General features: G+C 37.6%; 1 protein-coding gene across 3 annotated transcripts in view; it reads left to right on the top strand.

Annotated features, from left to right (window-relative positions):
• ALDH1L2 (aldehyde dehydrogenase 1 family member L2) overlaps positions 1-19,528 on the top strand; it is a 77,247-nt gene that overhangs the window by 48,703 nt on the left and 9,016 nt on the right. For 2 of the 3 annotated variants that reach the window (XM_059936804.1, XM_059936803.1), the window contains 11 exons: positions 540-659; positions 1,237-1,364; positions 2,863-3,013; positions 5,238-5,308; positions 5,383-5,488; positions 11,276-11,363; positions 11,841-11,934; positions 13,096-13,195; positions 14,200-14,298; positions 17,036-17,201; positions 18,638-18,743. In XM_059936804.1, coding sequence (XP_059792787.1) covers positions 540-659; positions 1,237-1,364; positions 2,863-3,013; positions 5,238-5,308; positions 5,383-5,488; positions 11,276-11,363; positions 11,841-11,934; positions 13,096-13,195; positions 14,200-14,298; positions 17,036-17,201; positions 18,638-18,743 — 1,229 coding nt within the window. Of the gene's footprint in view, positions 1-539; positions 660-1,236; positions 1,365-2,862; positions 3,014-5,237; positions 5,309-5,382; positions 5,489-11,275; positions 11,364-11,840; positions 11,935-13,095; positions 13,196-14,199; positions 14,299-16,457; positions 16,516-17,035; positions 17,202-18,637; positions 18,744-19,528 lie in introns of those variants that run through there. The other variant, XM_059936805.1, reaches the window with a different exon arrangement.

Genomic DNA, 19,528 nt, shown 5'->3' with positions numbered 1-19,528 from the left:
GAGATTTATAGAGGTTAATGGACTAATCTAAATTCACTTGCCAGCTAATAGTAGAGAGTACAATTTAAGCAACACATATGTAAGAGAGGGAAAGTGAAAATGGGGAAGAACACTGGAAAGAAAACTTAAAATGCACCAGTGTAAAAGGAAACCTATTGACAGGCAATTTCAAAACTTTGAATGACAGCAGTTGGTGCACTCCACAGATGTTGCCACTAGATGGTGGTGTTTCCATTATCTTGAGGTCTTCTGAGTCATATTTCATCTCTATGAGATGAGTCATATTTCATCTCTCTTTATAAAGCTCCCCCTAGAGTCCTTCGGTCATTACAGAAGCTGACCTCCTGTCTCAATGGCCAATCTAAGCATCATGAGGCCTAAATATTACATATGCTTGTCTCTTCTGGACAGTAAGCAGTAGAATCCCATTGACTTAACGTCTCCCTCTGCATTAGTGATAAGCTTCTTTATTGCTATTTGGTATCAAATGCATATGCACAGAAATCCATTGAATCTATTAATATAATTCTCTCTCTTAGGTTTCAAAGGAGGTCAATGAAATGACAGTAAAAATGCCATATCAGTGTTTCATAAATGGACAGTTCACAGATGCCGATGATGGAAAGACTTATGACACCATCAACCCAACAGATGGATCTGTGAGTAATTTCTTAGCGTGCGTAGTGACCACTGATCATGGATTTTTTTCACTTATACACTGTTATAAAACAGTCTTAAAAAGTTACTTATTCTATTACTCTGCCTCTGAGCACTTAATATAAATGTACTTCATGCATTTCTTTCAACTATTCAGTTCTGGTACTGGCTGCTGTTAACTACAGTAACCAACTTTAAAGAATGAATATTTATGATGACTTTGGTTGGATCACTATACCTATACACATCAGAAGCACAATTCCACATAAAGCTATATGTGTGAAAAAAAAATCTCAGACCTTGCAAGCTCATGGTGAGAAATTCAGCTTCCCCAAGGCAAGAGAAGAAATACAGTTTCCTAAATGTGTCTTCTCATAGTGTAGTGCGAAGTACTAAATTTTAGGCTCATAATTTTCATGTTAAAATTGTTTCTTTTTCTTTACTATATTACTGGAAGTATTGATTTTCCATCATAAAAATTCTTTGAATTTTATAGTATAATAATTAATCCCAAGAAACATAGTTGCATATCTCCATATATAAATAACCTAGAACCTATTTTTTCCTACCTTGAAATAGACGATATGCAAAGTATCCTATGCCTCTTTGGTGGATGTTGATAAAGCAGTAGCAGCAGCCAAAGATGCTTTTGAAAATGGTGAATGGGGAAGAATGAATGCACGAGAAAGAGGAATATTGATGTACAGGTATGATTTTTAAGAACACAGCCTGTGGCCTTTGGATACTGACTAACATTGCCAAGATTTTAAAAATTTCTTCAAAACATTCTAGCATGCACCTGTTATATAGCATGTCTTTTGTTCCTTGCATCCTATAAAATCCCATATATACGAGTTCCTGATTTTTGTACTGTTGCTTGTTTCAGTCAGTGTGCCTGTACCAGAAGAAGTTTAGTAAAGGACTTTGTATTTGTAAAGATGTGAGCAAGGTCAAGGGAATCCGTCAAAGGATAGTGAAGCACCCAGGCAGGGGTAGAACAGGGGGAAGGTGCTCCTACTCCAAGGCCTGAAGGGACAGAGGAAGGAGCTGTTACTAGAATCAGGTAAGATCTATAGCTGTAGGAAAAGACCACACTACAGCGGGTTTTGGTAGAAGGACACAGCATCTGCTGATCTACAGCCCATCACTGAGGCAACCAGAGGATTCAAATCCCAGACCATTTTATCCTCCAGTTTGCCAGTCTCCTGGGGGTGCCTCCCACTGGCCCCTCATTAGCCATGCCCAGTGAGAGAGCATGGGAGCCTGTGATGTAGTCTATAAAGGTCATCCTCCAGGGGTCACAGAGCAGGGTGGAGACTGCACATGGAGAACATTCAGCACCCTGTTGTTTCCAAAGGGAAATTTTAAATCTACTTCATGTGTAGGGAGTAGGAGCAAGGAGTAAAAACACTAAGGCCTGGAAAGGGTATTATAAATCGGTAGCTGAGTATGCCAAGAGTAATTAAAGTCGATCATAAATTCAGTTTTCTACTTACTAAAAGCCAAATAGCTGACTTTGTCCAAAGATTTCTTGGAGCAGGATCTGAAAGAAACATTAGGGAGGAGGATTTCAAGCCTGACTTTGGAATGGTCCAAAAGGAACATCTCAGAACCACTAAAGGAAGGAAGGAAAACAAATGGAGGAGGTGAACACAAAAGATGAACTTTGACTATTTCATGGTCATTAGACAGTCCTGTACTTATCTTCCCAAAGAAACTAGACACCAAACAGAAACCTGTTGCAGTGTTTATAATTCATTCCATGTTTTTCTGTCTTTGTCCTTTTCAGCTAGTGTTGGAAATATTTCTGTACCAACCAGAAATCCTCAAGTGTTCCTGGGTTCTCTAGGAGTGTGGTTTGTCCCCTAACATCTCCCAGTATATTCATGAACTATCCACATTCCCACTGTTTTCTATCATTGATCTCCTTGGATTACTGTGGCTCAATCACTATTTTACTTCTTATACATCTATGATGCAAATGATACAGACTTCCAACACCCTCTGCTTCTTCATTATAACTCTTAAAACAAATTAGTAATGAAATTTTTTGTTGAATGTCTGTCTTCCCTACTAGACCATGTTCTCCATGAGGACAGAGACCTGGTTCATTTGTGTTCACCTCTGAGTTCTCAGCCCTTAGGATGATGCATTAAACGCAGTAGAGACTCAGTATCTGTTGAATGAATTTCTTTATCCATACAGACTAGCAGACCTACTGGAAGAGAACCAGGAAGAGCTGGCAACCATCGAAGCCCTCGATTCAGGGGCTGTCTACACCTTGGCTCTGAAGACTCACATTGGAATGTCTGTGCAAACATTCAGATATTTCGCTGGCTGGTGTGACAAAATTCAAGTAAGTGCAAACGTTGTTTGTCTCCATGTAGATCATTCCAAGAGGAAAAGGGACGAATGTTTATTAGTTTGTAAAGACACTTTGTCAGAGCCACCCCTTATGTAGGTTTTCTCATCTTATCCTTATAACAATCATCTGAGGTAGGTGGATATCTATTAACTCTTATTACAGGTGAGGAAATTGAGGCTTGAGGACAATGAGTGACTTACCTATGGTCACATAGTAAGTAAACCATAGAGCTAGGACTTGAACTCAAGATTTTCTGAACCTAAAATCTAATGATGTTCTTTGTACTTTACTATAATGTCTCTTGAGAGCATCTAATAGTCTTGTTAGCATATAGAGAGAAGCCTGGTATCATGGAGGAATTGAAAACTCAAATACCTACAGAGGTCAGAGAGCTAACATAGATGGGCTATGCAGACTGGTTATAAGAAAAAGATTTTAAAGACATGAGTTCGATAAAAATTTCCATTTCCTTTTTTCTACAAGAAAATAAATATTACGTGTGTGATGATAAATGGCAACTATACGTGGCTTTGGTATTGGGATACAGAAGGGAGATAGGGCTTGCAGCAAACAGCAGAATGCATGCCACTCATAGACTCATGGTAACCATTGAAGCACCAGCCATCACAGCCACATTCCCAGCAGCAAGGAGGAAGTGGGGAAGAGGGAGAAAGGTAAAGGACTTTAAAAAGCATTCCCATCCTCCTACACCTTGTGCTTACATCTCCCGTTGACTGTCTCTGCTAAGGAGACTGTGAAACGTAATATTTTATCTGGGCACATTGCTGCCAACACCATTAATATAGAATCAGAGAGAACTGGTTCCAAGCCTCAGCTTTGACACTTACCAGCTATTGTTGTTAAAGTTATTTACCTCTCTTTGCCTTACTTTCCTCGTCTGAAAAATGGTCACAATAATCCATACCTTGCAAGTTATGTTATGAGGATTAGAAACAAGTGTTTATATACTACAGGATTAAAGTCTGCACCATAGTAGGTCTTGCACATAAATGTCGTTTTAATTATTGTTCAGCCACAAAATCATACATATATAAGTATTTAATAAGAGCAGTTCAAGTCCATCCTTAATCCTCAATTATGAAATCCAAATTGCTGTGAAACCTGAAAATTGATTTGTTTGATTGGTTCAAACTCATTTGGCGCCAAAACCTGACCTGAACCAAGATGAGTCTATAATCTTTATTCATATTGCTTAGAGTGAATATTCATATATTTCACTGAATAAATATTCATATGCTTGATTATGGGGGACTGCCCCAGACCTTATTGGAGGTTATAGATATAATAACATTGTATAAGGTATATACATTATATTATGTTTCTAAAGTCAAAAAATTCTGAATCCCAAAACACACCTGGCCCCAAGGGTTTCAGATAAGAGATTGTACACTTACTTGTATTAGTAACAGCAATAATATTTTATGTGGCAAAACAGATGTATAGCTTCAGTTAAAGACTACTGTCATGAATCAGCTGGGATCAAATTTGGCTGCCTATAATAGAAAACCCAACTAAGAAGTTTGTTTTTATCTCACTTACAGGAGTCCAAAGGCAGGCAATCAAGTCCAGTGTGTGAGATAAAGATTCCTGCTCTTTCTTTGCCAGGGCATCCTTATACCATATGATCTCTACCCTCATGGCTGCTTCTTGGTCTCATGATAACCACTGCAGTGCCAGCCTTTTTAGCAACATTCTGAGCAGGAAGAAGGAAAAAGTGAGAGTGAGGGGAATAGTAAAAGAGCACTTGTCCAAGCTGAGTGAGCCTACTTTAAGGAGTGTTCCCCTTTCAGTGCTTTGTGCTTACGTCTTCCATTGGCCATCCCTATCTGCTATGGAAACTGGGGAACGTAGTAGTTTATCTGGGCACGTTGCCATTCCCATCATTAATATAGGGTTTCTGTTACTAAGAACAGAGGGGAGAATGGATATTGCTCAGGCAGTTAACATTCTCTGCCATGCCAAGAAATTGGGAATGGAGGCGATTAAATTAGAATTATGTTTTTTTTCTCCTGTGTCTCAGTTCTTTTGAGAAAGACATAGCAGTTCCTTTTTAGGTGTAGGTGTATTTCTCATAAATTGAACACTGCTTTTTTAATATCAGCTAAGGAAAAGCAAGAGAGGCAGACAGAAAATGGATTCGTTAAGTTTACCCACTGAAATTAGTAAAATAGTATCAACCTTTTTCATTCTTTAGGGTTCTACAATTCCCATCAACCAGGCCCGTCCAAATCGCAATCTGACCTTCACCAGGAAGGAGCCACTTGGGTAAGACAAGGAGAGCGCTTCTGAGTGACTTGTGTTAGTTCGAGAGGACTGAGGATGTCTTTCTTCCCCGGCAGTGTCTGTGCCATCATCATCCCCTGGAACTACCCGCTGATGATGCTGGCGTGGAAGAGCGCCGCGTGCTTGGCAGCAGGCAACACCTTAGTGCTCAAGCCGGCGCAGGTAAGACCGCGGGGCCAGGTGCAGCATCTCCTCCTCTCGTTTACTTAAAACCAGAGACATACATTTACAAATATTATGTCTTTAAACAAAAATGGGATCATATATCACAACATCATTTCATATATCATGAGCATCTTTTCATATTAGTAAATATCCATTTTTAATAGCTACCCAGTGTATCCTATGGGGATTCCAAAATTTAGAACTTCTGTGACAGTGGAAGCAGGCATAGTGTATGTCAGTGAAATCCATTAAACTTCTGCAAACCAATTCAATTCTTGCAAAATGCCACATGCCCAGTAGTAAGGGAGTTATTTAGAATAGCTACGACATATCAAAAGAAAAAGTTTTTTGCAGGCATTCAAATTTTCATTATCAAAAATATTGTAAAGTTATGCAAGATGAGGGACAAGCATGCAAAAGAATGTATATAATTGTGGCAGCTGTGTGGAAATATATACATGTGGAAAATGAGGAAATAATTAAAAAAATAATTCAGATGATAGAGTTCTCAAAAACATCTTTTTAATGCTACAGTAGCTTTTCAAGAAAAAAAATATGGTAGCCAACTTAACACCTGGCTGAGCATTTACTCTGGACAGTGCACAGTGGTAGACATTCTGAGGTACCCAAGTTGTGGAGAAAACTTGGTCTCTATTCAAGAAGAGTTTACAGTTTGTTACTTATTAACTATTCTTTTAGGACTTAAAAAAAATACAATTTCGTTTGTCATAACTACATAGTCATGTGACCACAGCCATCTTGTTTTCCTCATTAAAAACAATTTCAGTAAAAAAAACAGGTATACATTCAAAAATTTTTTAATTCAAAAGATACCAAGAGGTAGGTAGTGAAAAGTCTCCCTCTTATTCCCCCAGCCCACCAATTTACCTCCCAGAGGCCACCAGTGTTATTGTTATTTATTAGTTTCTTAGGTATTCTAGAAATACTCTCTGTGTATACAAACATATTTTTAAAATTAAATAAATAAATAATTTAAAAAAAATATTTTTTAACCAATTAAAAAACACACAGGAGGAGAAGGGGAAATGGGAAATTGCTAATCAACAGGCATAAAGTTTCAATTATGCAAGATGAGTAAGTTCTAGAAATCTGCTACACATCATTTTGCCTGTAGTTAACTATACTGTATTGTACACTTAACAATTTAAGAGGGTAGATGTCATGTTAAGTGTTCTAACCATAATACAGTACAAAATTAAAATAAAATAAAATAGTAGCATTCTATACATACTACCAAAGGGGGAAAAAATAACTTTTAAAAAAAAATATTTATTGAGCACTTAGTATGTGCCACATGCTGTGTTAAGCATTGTTTTTTAATTTTTAAAAATTTTAAATATGTATTTATTTATTTATTTATGCCATGCCGGGTCTTAGTTGTGGCATGCGGGATCTTCTAGTTGCGGCATGCGGACTCAGTTGCGGCATGCACGCAGGATCTAGTTCCCCAAACACAGATCGAACCCAGCCCCCTGCACTGGGAGCTCGGAGTCTTACCCACTGGACCACCAGGGAAGTCCCCAAAACTTCTTTTTTTAAAATAGTTTCCAGTGTGTAGATAAACAATATTTTATTTAACCAATACCTAATTAATAGATATTGAGATTTTCCCATCTTTTTGCTGTTATAAACTATGTTGCAGTTAATAACCTTTTAAATATGGCATCATGCACATGTGCAATTATCTTTATAGGGTGGTATGTTCCTAATAGCAGAATCGCTTAGTTAAAAGATACATGTGTTTGTGTGATAGCTACTGGCTCATCCTTCCATGGGAATGGAATAGTTCACCAGCATCCTGTATGAGTGCTGTTTCTCCCAAGCAGCAACACTCATTAAACAGCAAGAAGCTAGTAAAGTGAAGAGAGAAGGCAGATAACCTAGCCCAGTGGTGCTCAATCCTGGCTGCACATTAGAATCATCTGGAGTTCTCTTTTTAAAATACTGATATCTGGGCCCCAACTGGCAGAGATTCTAATTTAATTGGTCTGGGTCAGAGGCCAGGCATCGGTATTACTTAAAATCTTCACATTAGTTTCTAAGGTACAGTCAGGGTTGAGAACCGCTATATGGCATCCAAAGAGAGTGCTAAGCATTGGAAAACCCTAGTGATTACATAGAATGTTCAGAATTTACAAACATGTATTGAGTGCCCACTGTTTGCCAGGCATATTATCAGTGACAAAGACATAAAATTTCTGTTCCTGTGGAAATTACAGTCTAACTCTATCTGCAGTTTAAAACTGATAGTTTAATGATTGATGATAATTTTAATCCTGAGAATGAAAGACCCAAAGTTGCCATTGTTATGTGGGAGATATATTTTTATTATGATATGAAACTGTTGATAGTATTAAGGCCCTGTGCAAATGGCAGGAGGGCTGAATCAGTTGGCTTTCCCCCCTTTACCAGGTAAGAAGTACAGATTCCCATGGTCTGAACTGGTCCAGGTCTGTCAGGCTCTAACACCTTTTTTAATCTAATATTTAATAATGACCTACTCGTGCCCAGAACACTGCTAAATGCTTTCCCATATATCATTTAAACCTATAATCCTGCCATAATATAAACCTATATTCCAGTTGTTTAGCCGAATGGAAGAAAATCAATAAAATGAAAAGGGATGAGATAAAGATGAAACAATTTGTTTTGTTTTATTTATTAATGGCATAAAATCTTTTTATTCTTACTTTAAAAAAATTATCACTAATTTAGGATAGTTTTTTAAAAAGTCTTTCTAATCATGATGACTTCATACTAAGGCATAATAATATACACTTTGGTCTAGGATTGTCTTTAACTATAGTAGATATAAATCCACTATTGGAAATATCTTCTTGACAATTTCAAATATTTGGGCATTTGAAATTTCTTGTCAAGTCTAACTAGATTGCCATTTTTTTTAAACCTCACAATGTTATTGTCATGGACCTGTTACTAGAAGGAGGAAAAATGTTAACCCTGCTTTTTTCTTGTTGTTTACTTGTATTTGCTCTATTAGTATTATTTATTATGCAGTTTCTATGTAGATTCTTTTTAAGTCACTTGATCATTTTATGAAGTTTGCATTAGTTAAAACAACAACATAGTCTATGAACCCATGCAACCTGGCCTGTAAACGTCAACACACGGCAATATTCTGAAAGCACATGAGCAAGTGGGGAAACCACTGTTTTTCCCTTGGCCTTGTGAGCTCCTATTCTTTCCTAGGATACCACACGTACCTCTGTGACCAGTGACCATCTGACCTTCATTCAGACAGAGTGAGAGTACCATTATCCAGCCACATAATAAATGTTAGTTATGTTTGATTTATTTCATATCTTTCTCCGTTGAAATATACAAATAGAAGCTCTACTATTTTCTATTCACAGCTCAGTTTTCACCCATTCCATTTTTTGAGACCAAGCTAACCGAGTCCTAATTTAAGACTTGATCAGCATTGCTTTTTAAGAGTGTAAAAATATGACTTTCATTTTGCTTCCGAGATATGCATTGCTGTAATAGATCTTTAAAATGAGATCCATAACTATACCAATTTTTTTGTAAAAAGAAAGGGAAAGTAAGTATGTTTTCATTTGAGCAAAAAGAAACATACGAGGGATAAACCGGAGACTAATGAGGTTGATTAACTACAAGACTTGGGGAGGATGCGGTGGAAAGGATTCGGGGTGGGAGGTGGTTGGCCAGGAGAACAACACTTCTCTGAATGTGCTTTTGTATAGTCCTCACTTTTGGAAGCATGTTTCCCATACTCAACAAGACAGCAAATGAACAAATAAAGAAAAGAAACATAATCAACATAGATGAGGCCGAAATCGAATACAAAAAAAATCAGTCAAGCCAAATTTCAAATGAATAACATCACCACACCGAAGGGAGTGAGGAAGCACTCACCCAAGTAACTTGTGAATGACATTTGGACTCTATGTCCTCAGACTAGAGGCAAAAATACTGAAAATAAGTATTGAAGTTAGTAGGCTTCTTTTTCACAGGGACATGGTTTAATTCTCAAATTACTTTCTGTACATTTTAGGATTAAGCAAACAAGTAAATATATTGTGGATATTGGGAGCTATGTTTTTCACTGTTGAAGAGAGTTACAAATATGAACAGAAAGAAGGATAGAATGAGCCCTCAACCCACTGTTGAGAGGTTTTTATGGAAATTTCATTTCATAGGTACGATTGATTAAATCATTGGCTGTCGGTGATTGAACTCAAACTTCGGCCCCTCTCCCCTGGTTTGGGGCTGAAAGTTCCAACTCTCTAATCATGGCCTGACCTTTCTGGCCACAAAAACCCATCCTGAAGCTACCTAAGGGGCTTCCAGCTACCAGCCATCTCATTAGTATATGGAAGGCATTTTTCATTTGAGATTCCAAGGTTTTAGGAACTCTGTGCCAGGACCCAGAGACAAAGACCAAATATATATTTCCCATTATATCACAGTTTTAAAATACTATTCTGCACTAAAAGAAACCTGGGCCTCTTGAAAAAATGGTTGGAACAGGGAAAATACAAGGTGTGCCTGGAACATCTTGTTGGGCCAAAAAGCAAGGAAATGCTCAAAGAATGATCGGGACATGTCAGAAAGACACAGGATCCACACAGGATCCATCAGCCAAAGCTGGAACAATTTGAACCTCAAAAAAAGTAACAGTAGTAAAAGATTATAACCATTTGAATAAAGTAAGAATCCATGAGTTCACACTGATGTTAATTGATTAGATAGAAAGGAAAGCTCTTATAGTGGAAAGCCAACTAATTAATATATGTAGAAGGAATGATGGAATTAGAAAATCACCACTTAGCAACCATCATAATAATGATTGATTCAGGCAGGAATCATCAATGGATACTAAAACTAGTGGAAATTTGAGGAGTAACTGAATATTTAAATAGTCTCAAAGTAGCTCCCTAAAAAATATTTATTAACTACAAAGTGTAAACTCTCAAAGTAGCTACCTTTCTTTTTACAGTAATTTACAGTGATAAAACCTGGCAGATCACCTTTACCAAAGGATCAAAGTTAACATTTCCAACATTGGGACTATTCAACAGCATGTTCCTCTTGATATAATGCACTGAGGAGAATTCAGCATCACTCCTGTGGTGTTCTTGCCAAAAGTGCATAACCTGAATCTAATCATGTGGAAACAGCAAATCCAGACAAAAGGACATTGTACAAAATAACTGGTCTGTTTTTATCGAAAACGTCAGTATAATGAAATATAAAAGAAAACTCAGAATCTCTTTCAGAGGAAGGGAAACTATAGACGTGGTAACTAAATGCAATGCATGATCTTGGATTTTCTTTTTCTATCAAAGCACATGATTGGGACCATTGGTGAAAACTGAAAAAGGAGTGTAAATTAGGTATTCTAGCAGTTGTTAATTTCCTGATTTTGGTAATTGTATTGTGGTTATGTAAAAGAATCCTTTGTTTTTAAGAAATGTACACAAAAGTACTTAGAGGTAAAGGGACACACCAAATTTTACTTCTTAAACAGTTCAAAAACATTGGGAGAGAGAAAGAGGATAAAGCAAACGTAGTAAAATGTTAACATTTGAGCAATCTGGGTGATGGATACATAGGAATTGTTTGTACTATTTTTTGCAACTTTGCTGTAAGTCAGAAATTACGTCACAATAAAAGAAAAAATAAAATGAACTCTGGTATGGCCATAGACGGAAAGCTGGGTACTGATCTAAAGAACAGGACAGAATCTGAAGCAGGTAATTGCTGTCTGCTTCTGCTCAGGTCACGCCCTTGACTGCTTTGAAGTTTGCAGAGCTCTCTGTTAAAGCAGGCTTTCCAAAGGGGGTAATCAACATCATTCCAGGCTCAGGTAAGCCAACAAGGACCCACTTTGCTGTAACTAATGAATGGTACAAGGGTAGCTGAGTTTTCCCACTGGTGTTTTGTCCTGACTTATAACTATATTAAAACTAAATACAGTTTACCAAACAGTTAAGTATAAACATACTTACCATGTGCTAAAATCTGAAAGTGGAAATACAGTGGCAGATGAGTAGGGTGGGAGGGGTGGAAATTGTACAGCATTGTGAAACCACCCTATGGTGGCCCATTTCAATTTTTAAAAATCGCTTTGGAAGATTAAAAAATCAAGGCATACCCATCTTTGGGGTACTGACAATTGCATGGAGGATATTATTCAGATTTTTGTCACTTTGTTATTAGTATAGAAAATGTAAAACTAAGATTTAAATGAGAGCTTAGAAATCTACTTCAATGAAGTCAAAGCCACCTTTACCATAAGAACTCGATAATGTTTTAATTTGTGTTTTATTCCATAATTCCACAGGTAGCATAGCAGGACAGCGCCTTTCTGAACATCCTGATATCCGCAAACTTGGTTTCACTGGTTCCACTCTGATTGGCAAACAGATCATGAAGAGGTATTGGTTTTAGTGTGTTGATTTGCTAAAAATCCTGTTAAACCAGGTCTTTGGCTTTGCTTTTGCTTTTTTAAATAAGGTGCTTTTGGAGGGAGAAAAATAACATCGAATTTAGAAGAGAAATCTTACCACAGCAGGGTATTGAAATGTTTGAATACAATAAAATACTTTCCAAAGTGTAAAGCCCAAAGTCCCCAAAACCAGAGCTGTACTGAAAGTTCTGATAGCTTTAACGATCATTAAGCACAAAACATTTTCGGTACTAAAGCTGTAGCCCAAATTGGTTTTGAAGCATAAGTAAGAAACTGAAAAGACATATAAAAGACAAATCAAATCTGGATTATTTATAAAATTAATTCCTAAAAAGCAGTAACATTAGTTCAAAAAAATGCAAACCATCTAAATGTCCAAAATAAGGCAGTGGTTAAAGTTTGTTAACATAATGGAATACTGTGCAGTCACGTAGAATTTTTAATAACATTGGAGTGTTAAATGGTAAATGGAAAGAAAAATAAGGTATAAAATTGTATGTATTGGGTAATCCTAACTATGTTAAATAAGACAAAGGCTGTGCTTGGATACAGACCAGAAATAAGTATATCAAAATGGTAAAAAAAAAAAAAAAAAAAAATCGTTGCCATTGAGCCATGGAGTGGAATTCTGTGATTTTTTTCCTTCTTTCTGAATTTTTAAGAGTATTTTTAAAACACTTTAAATAACAATACTTTTGCAAACAGGGAGAAATAAACAGTATACTTCTAAAAATTGATTATTTTTCCCCCGATGTGCCAGTAATCTGGTTAAAGGTTAAATTCTTAGCCAGGCCTTTATGTAACCAAAATTCTTACACCTAAAGAATCTGAATTTACCTATGATAATCTCTAATCATTTGACCACAGAATTTAAAAAGAAACCAGTTTTTATTACAGAAGATTTCTAATATTCACAAAGCTCACAGAATAGTGTAATGAACTCCTGTGTGCTCATCACCCAGCTTCAACTGTTATCACTATTCTACCATTCATGTTTTGTCTTTGAATAAGTTTCTTAATATTTCTGAGGCTCAGTTATATTTCCCATGCTAAGTAGTAATTTATGGGTGAAGAAACAGAGAGAGAAACTGATAGACTAAATGCTCATATTCCCTTTATTTTTCTCTAGCTGTGCTGTGAGCAACTTGAAGAAAGTTTCCCTTGAACTTGGTGGCAAATCCCCCCTTATAATATTCAGTGACTGTGAACTTGACAAGGCCGTACGAATGGTAAGAGTAGGTCAAGTCCACCTAACTAGGTACCCACTTCTGAAACACATTCTACCTCCTTCTCATCAGGAACCTTAGAATGACGCTTGGTTGGGGTTTTTTTTTTTTGGTTTTTTTTTACTTAATTACTTAATTGATTTTATTTTTGGCTGCCTTGAGTCTTCGTTGCTGCACACGGGCTTTCTCTAGTTGCGGTGAGCGCTACTTTCGTTGCGGTGCGCGGGCTTCTCATTGTGGTGGCTTCTCTTGTCGTGGAGCACAGGCTCTAGGCGCATGGACTTCAGTAGTTGTGGTGTGTGGGCTCAGTAGTTGTGGTTCACAGGCTCTAGAGCACAGGCTCAGTAGTTGTGGTGCACGGGCCTAGTTGCTCCATGGCATGTGGGATCTTCCCGGACCAGGGCTCGAACCCATGTCTCCAGCATTGGCAGGCAGATTCTTAACCACTGCGCCACCAGGGAAGCCCAACGCTTGGGTCTATCTAATCATAAACAGAAACCATTCTCTTTATGTTTAGATTTGGGACTGCTCAGGGCACTTAATTTAAAAAAATAATGTCATTATAATTAAACGTGTTTTTGAAACTTGGAGGCCAGGTTTTTAAAACTGATGTAGAGATTTATAAGCATTCATGATTTATTTAAACTGATGTAGAGATTTTTAAAAGCAAAATTTGGTATAGAAATAGAAATATTACATTTAAATGTATAGAATAATCTAAATTTTCTTGTAACACAAAATCTGTTTTTATCACTATGTCCTTCATGTTATGTACATTTTTTTTAAAGTACTCATGGACCAAAAGGGGGAAAGTAGAAGCAAAATTCCTAAAAATATCAAAACCAAGAATCTCCAAGCAACACTAACTTGGCCAAGGGCTTGTGTTTTTCTCTGACTTCTCTGTGTTGTCTGCTGTCTTCCAATAACATCTAATTCTCAGTGTGTGCAATTTTATGACAATCTTGACTTCCCAAGCAATAACAGTATTTTCTCTTTTGCTGCCGAAGGGCATGGGAGCAGTATTTTTCAACAAAGGAGAGAACTGTATTGCAGCTGGTCGGTTGTTTGTGGAAGAATCCATCCATGATGAATTTGTGACAAGAGTGGTAAGCGTCTTCAAATTTGCTCTGTGATTTGTATAGAAATTGCCTTTACTTTATTTATTTATTTTTTTAAATTAATTAATTAATTTATTTATTCTTGGCTGTGTTGGGTCTTCGTTTTCTGTGCGAGGGCTTTCTCTAGTTGTGGCAAGCAGGGGCCACTCTTCATTGCGGTGCGCGGGCCTCTCACTATCGCGGCCTCTCTTGTTGCGGAGCACAGGCTCCAGACGCACAGGCTCAGTAGTTGTGGCTCACGGGCCCAGTTGCTCCGCGGCATGTGGGATCTTCCCAGACCAGGGCTCGAACCCGTGTCCCCTGCATTAGCAGGCAGATTCTCAACCACTGCGCCACCAGGGAAGCCCAGAAATTGCCTTTACTTTAAAAGTACTTCTGGGATTATTAATGAACTTAGATGTGATGATAGTGCTATGGTTATATTTTTTAAAAAGAACACAATCCTTACCTTTTAGAAGTACTTTTTGACATATTTACAGATTAGATTATGATATCTGGACTTTGCTTCAAAATAATCCAAAAGGGAAGGAAGTAAGTGGGGGAATAAATTGGTCATGAGTTGGCAGTTGTGGAAGCTGACTGATGGGTATGTGGAGTTTCATTATATTGTTTACCTACTTTTATATGTTTATAATTTTTCTCTTTAAAAAAATTTTACTTATTTATTTATTTTTGGCTGCGTTGGGTCTTCATTGCTGCGCGTGGGCTTTCTGTAGTTGCAGTGAGCGGGGGCTACTCTTTTTTGCGGTGCGTGGGCTTCTCACTGCGGTGGCTTCTCTTGTTGCAGAGCACAGGCTCTAGAGCGAAGGCTCAGTAGTTGTGGTGCACGGGCTCAGTTGCTCTGCAGCACGTGGGATCTTCCTGGACCAGGGCTCGAACCCGTGTCCCCTGCATTGGCAGGCGGATTGTTAACCACTGAGCCACCAGGGAAGTCCCTGTAATTTTTCATAGTAAAAAGTGATAGGTCTATATTAGAAAACCTGATAAAGTATACTTAAGAGCTATTACTACCTATACCTTGCTCTTCATTTATAGTATATTAGATCCTTGATATTTGTAGAAGATATACTCCTAGATTATTATAAATCCCTAAATTGGCTATGAGAGATATACCACTAGATTCTTACAAATCCTGAATTTACAGTTAAATGATAGCATATAATTTCCTCCACTAAGATAGATAGATAGATATATATACACATACATACATACCCCCTGTAGTTGGGCATGATTCCATAAATATGAGACTAAACGTCATTCATAGAACTATCAAGATGAATTCTGTGGCTAAAATGAACTCTAAACATACTACACAGGGACTTCCACGGTGGCGCAGTGGTTAAGAATCTGCCTACCAATGCAGGGGACACGGGTTCGAGCCCTTGTCCAGGAAGATCCCACATGCTGGGGAACAGCTAAGCCTGTGCACCACAACTACTGAGCCTGCGCTCTAGAGCCTGTGAGCCACAACTACTGAGCCCATGTGCCGCAACTACTGAAGCCCGCGTGCCTAGAGCCCGTGCTCCGCAACAAGAGAAGCCACCGCAATGAGAAGCCCGCGTACCACAACAAAGAGTAGCACCCACTGGCCGCAACTAGAGAAAGCCCGTGCACAGCAACGAAGACACAGCTCAGCCAAAAATAAAATTAATTAATTAAAAAAACATACTACACTATATCATTATTATGGTAATAGTAATCACGAATTTGTTTCTATTTAAAAAACCAGCACCCAGCCTTTTTTCCTTCAGAGCCAATTCCCCCATCCCACCCCCCAAGAAGCAAAGGCATCTTTCCTCATGAGAGTGGAAAACAAGGAAGTCACATGGAGAGGCAGATGGAGGGCAGTGGCTGCCTCATGAACATCCCCATAATTCAGTTTTGTGCCTTAGTAAAATGCAAGGTACAGCACTACACGTCATGGGCTTTCACAACAACTTGTTGAAATTTAAAATGCTGAGACCAGAAGTGTCAAGGATTTGCTGTATCAGTCCATCAACAAACATGTTTTGCACACATATGAACAGTATTCATTTCTTCATTCAGCAGGTATTTCTTGAGCACTTACTGAGGGATTACTGCCAGACCTAAATTCAAATTCATGGCCCTGTGGGGTCACGGTAACTCCCATTCTTTCTCCTTATTAGAATTGGACTTAACATCAGGAAATGCAGAAATAGATTAAGATAACCAAGGAGCACATGTCAGTGATGAACATTCTTCGATAAAGATGGTTTTTCATTGGAACATTCTAGTATATCCTCTGGTGTGGCTGTACCGTGAGAATTTCACAAGGGCAGTCTGCCACATTTGGGGAAAGGAAAAAGACAACAATGTGGCCATTTTAGAAATTATTTTGCCATGAAGAGTGTAAGTATGCTGTATTAACAAAAGTTCCAGAACATCAGGTTTGCTATTTTAATGAATTAACATTCGGGATAATTTTAAAACACAGTGGTTACAAGCTTGGGCTTTCAAGTCAAGAAAACTCTACAGTATTTAGTGGCTGTGTGCCCTTGGGCAAGTGGCTTAGCCTTTCTGATCCTCGGTTTCCTCATATAAGATGGAAATAATAAGTATCTACCTCCAGTGCTACTGAAGACTAAATGAGGACACATCTTTGAACAGCTTAGTACAATACCCATCACACAGTAGAAACTCGGTCAAGGGTATCCATTCTTATTATTAACAGTCAGTTGTGTTTTGTGAACTGGGTGACATACAGGTGGAAGAAATTAAAAAGATGAAAATTGGTGATCCACTTGACAGATCTACTGATCACGGGCCCCAAAATCATAAGGCCCATCTGGAAAAGCTCCTGCAGTACTGTGAAGCCGGAGTGAAAGAGGGGGCCACCTTGGTGTATGGAGGAAGACGAGTCCAAAGGCCAGGTAAGAGCACCTCCATAGGAGGTATGCTGGGGGCCTGGCTTCTTAAGTTGGAATAAACAGTAACAGTTTTCGTTGCAGCACCATCTTGCCTCGAAAGTAGTGTCATTTACGTTATGATAAGAAGAATTACTTTCTAGATCCTGCTTGGCCACTTATAAGCTGTGACACCTTCAACAACAGTTTTTCTGAGCCTCAGTTGTAAAACGTGATGAAATGTGCATATCCTGCTTTACGAGGCTGTTAAAATCAAATAAAATGGATGTGACAGGCCCTTAGCTGCCTAAGTAAACAAGTGTAATGGATATGGTGTTATTCAGGCACTGGTGATTTTCATTCCTGTCAATGTAAGATTTAATCTCAGCCAGCTTAGCCTGGGAAGGATTCATTCCTGTTGTCTAACATAGTACTTGTTACAGAAGTATGTGAATAGCTCAATGTCATGATACCCAAAAGGAGAGAAAAACAAACAAACAACAACTGGAAAACCTCATGTTTTACTGTTGTAGGTAGATTGAGCCCCAGCAGGACAACTGGTTATGATGTGCCCCCTATGGGATCCAGTGTGTAACACAGCATCGCCTATGAAGTATTCTTGCCAAAAATGTTTAACCATGAATCTAATCATGCCTTTAGGTCATACTTTCCATTTACAAGAAATACAGGGGATAGAGGAACAAATTAAATATCATCCCAAGGAAGCAATGACAAATTTGAAATGCATAAAATATTCTGCAGGACAACTGAACCAGTCTAACAAGTCAATGGCATGAAAAATAAGGGGAAGGGTAAAGGGGAGAAATATTCTAGAGTTAAGGACCCTTAATCTATCTAACAACCAAATGCAGTGTGAAACTTAATTGAATTCTGAATCAAACAAGTCAACTATAAAAAGATATTTTCCAGAAATCAGAAATTGAATACAAGTATCGAATCATTATGGTGTACACCTGAAACTAATGTTATATGTCGTTGCATCTCAAAAAATTGGAACTTAAAAAAAGGAATTGAAATATAAACTATGAATAAGGAGTTGGCGTTAATTTTGTTAGGTGTGATAATGTATTGTGGTGTGTAATAAAATGTCCTTGTTTTTTACAGATTTGTACGGAAATACTTGGAGTATAAATTGTAATCTCTGGAATTTGCTTTAAACTATTTCAGCAAGAAAAAAAAGAATCAAATATGGCAAAATAAGCATAAAGATTTATTTTACTATTCATTATACTATTTTCTCTACTTTTACATATGTTTGAAAGTTTTGTAATAAGGACATTAAAAATATAATAACCTAGGAATGCTAACACCAAATAGGAAAATGAAAGTCTTCTTCGTTTTACTGACCCATAAGGGAAGAAAAAAATTTATAATGTAATTAAACGAGAGAACTACTAATTGAAAATTATAATTGATGTTATTTTCTTCTGTTTTTCAAATAGGCTTTTTTATGGAACCTACTGTCTTCACAGATGTGGAAGACCACATGTATCTTGCCAAAGAGGAATCCTTCGGGCCTATTATGGTTATTTCTAAATTCCAAAATGGGTATGTTCCTCAGGCATAATTTGACCAGATTGTCTAGATACTTTTCTTTTTTCTGTCATTGTGCTATGTACAGAGCATAAAATCAATGAACATATAATTTTTTACCATAAGAATAATTGTCTTAATTAAATAATTAGAAGAGAATGCTAACCAATGTAGATTGTAATATATTTTTGCTCCTTAGCTTAAATTAATGGCTGACATTATGGGATGTTCGCTAAGTTTTAGTTTTTGTACAGTCAGCATTTTAAATGTCTCTGGAATAAGGTCAGTAACTGAGAATAACAGAACTGGTTTTCGCATTTACATTTCTAGGGAAGGCAGCATCTATGAAATCTGATTTTCCCAAAGAAAGAATGTTTTCTCCATAGGGGATCATGCACCCAAAAGCCTAATACTCAACTCTTTGTAGAAATGTCCACAATCACCATATAATCAACTGTGAATGACATACTGGTTTGTTATGGTGCCTGAAACTTTGATGTGCTAAGTGTTTAGCATATCAAAGAGGGCCGTATGGTAACTGAGCTCATATCAGAATATTTAATACAATAGACTCTCATGGTATACTGCACACAATTCTTCAGAATTCTGGCTTTAGTTTTCCTTTAACCAATGAGAAAACAGAATACAGAGTTCAGAAGGACTTTTTGGTCTTGGACAGACATACTGTGAGAGACCTTTGGGGACACTAAGCTGTAGTGAGTAACCTTTTGACATACTGATCCAAGGATGCCCTGTTACCCTCTTTTCCTTATTATAAGTTCCCCCAGGGCTTCCCTGGT

This window comes from Balaenoptera ricei, chromosome 10, assembly GCF_028023285.1.
Source record: "Balaenoptera ricei isolate mBalRic1 chromosome 10, mBalRic1.hap2, whole genome shotgun sequence".
Lineage (NCBI taxonomy): Eukaryota > Metazoa > Chordata > Mammalia > Artiodactyla > Balaenopteridae > Balaenoptera > Balaenoptera ricei.
This window is presented reverse-complemented; position numbering and strand designations above follow the sequence as displayed.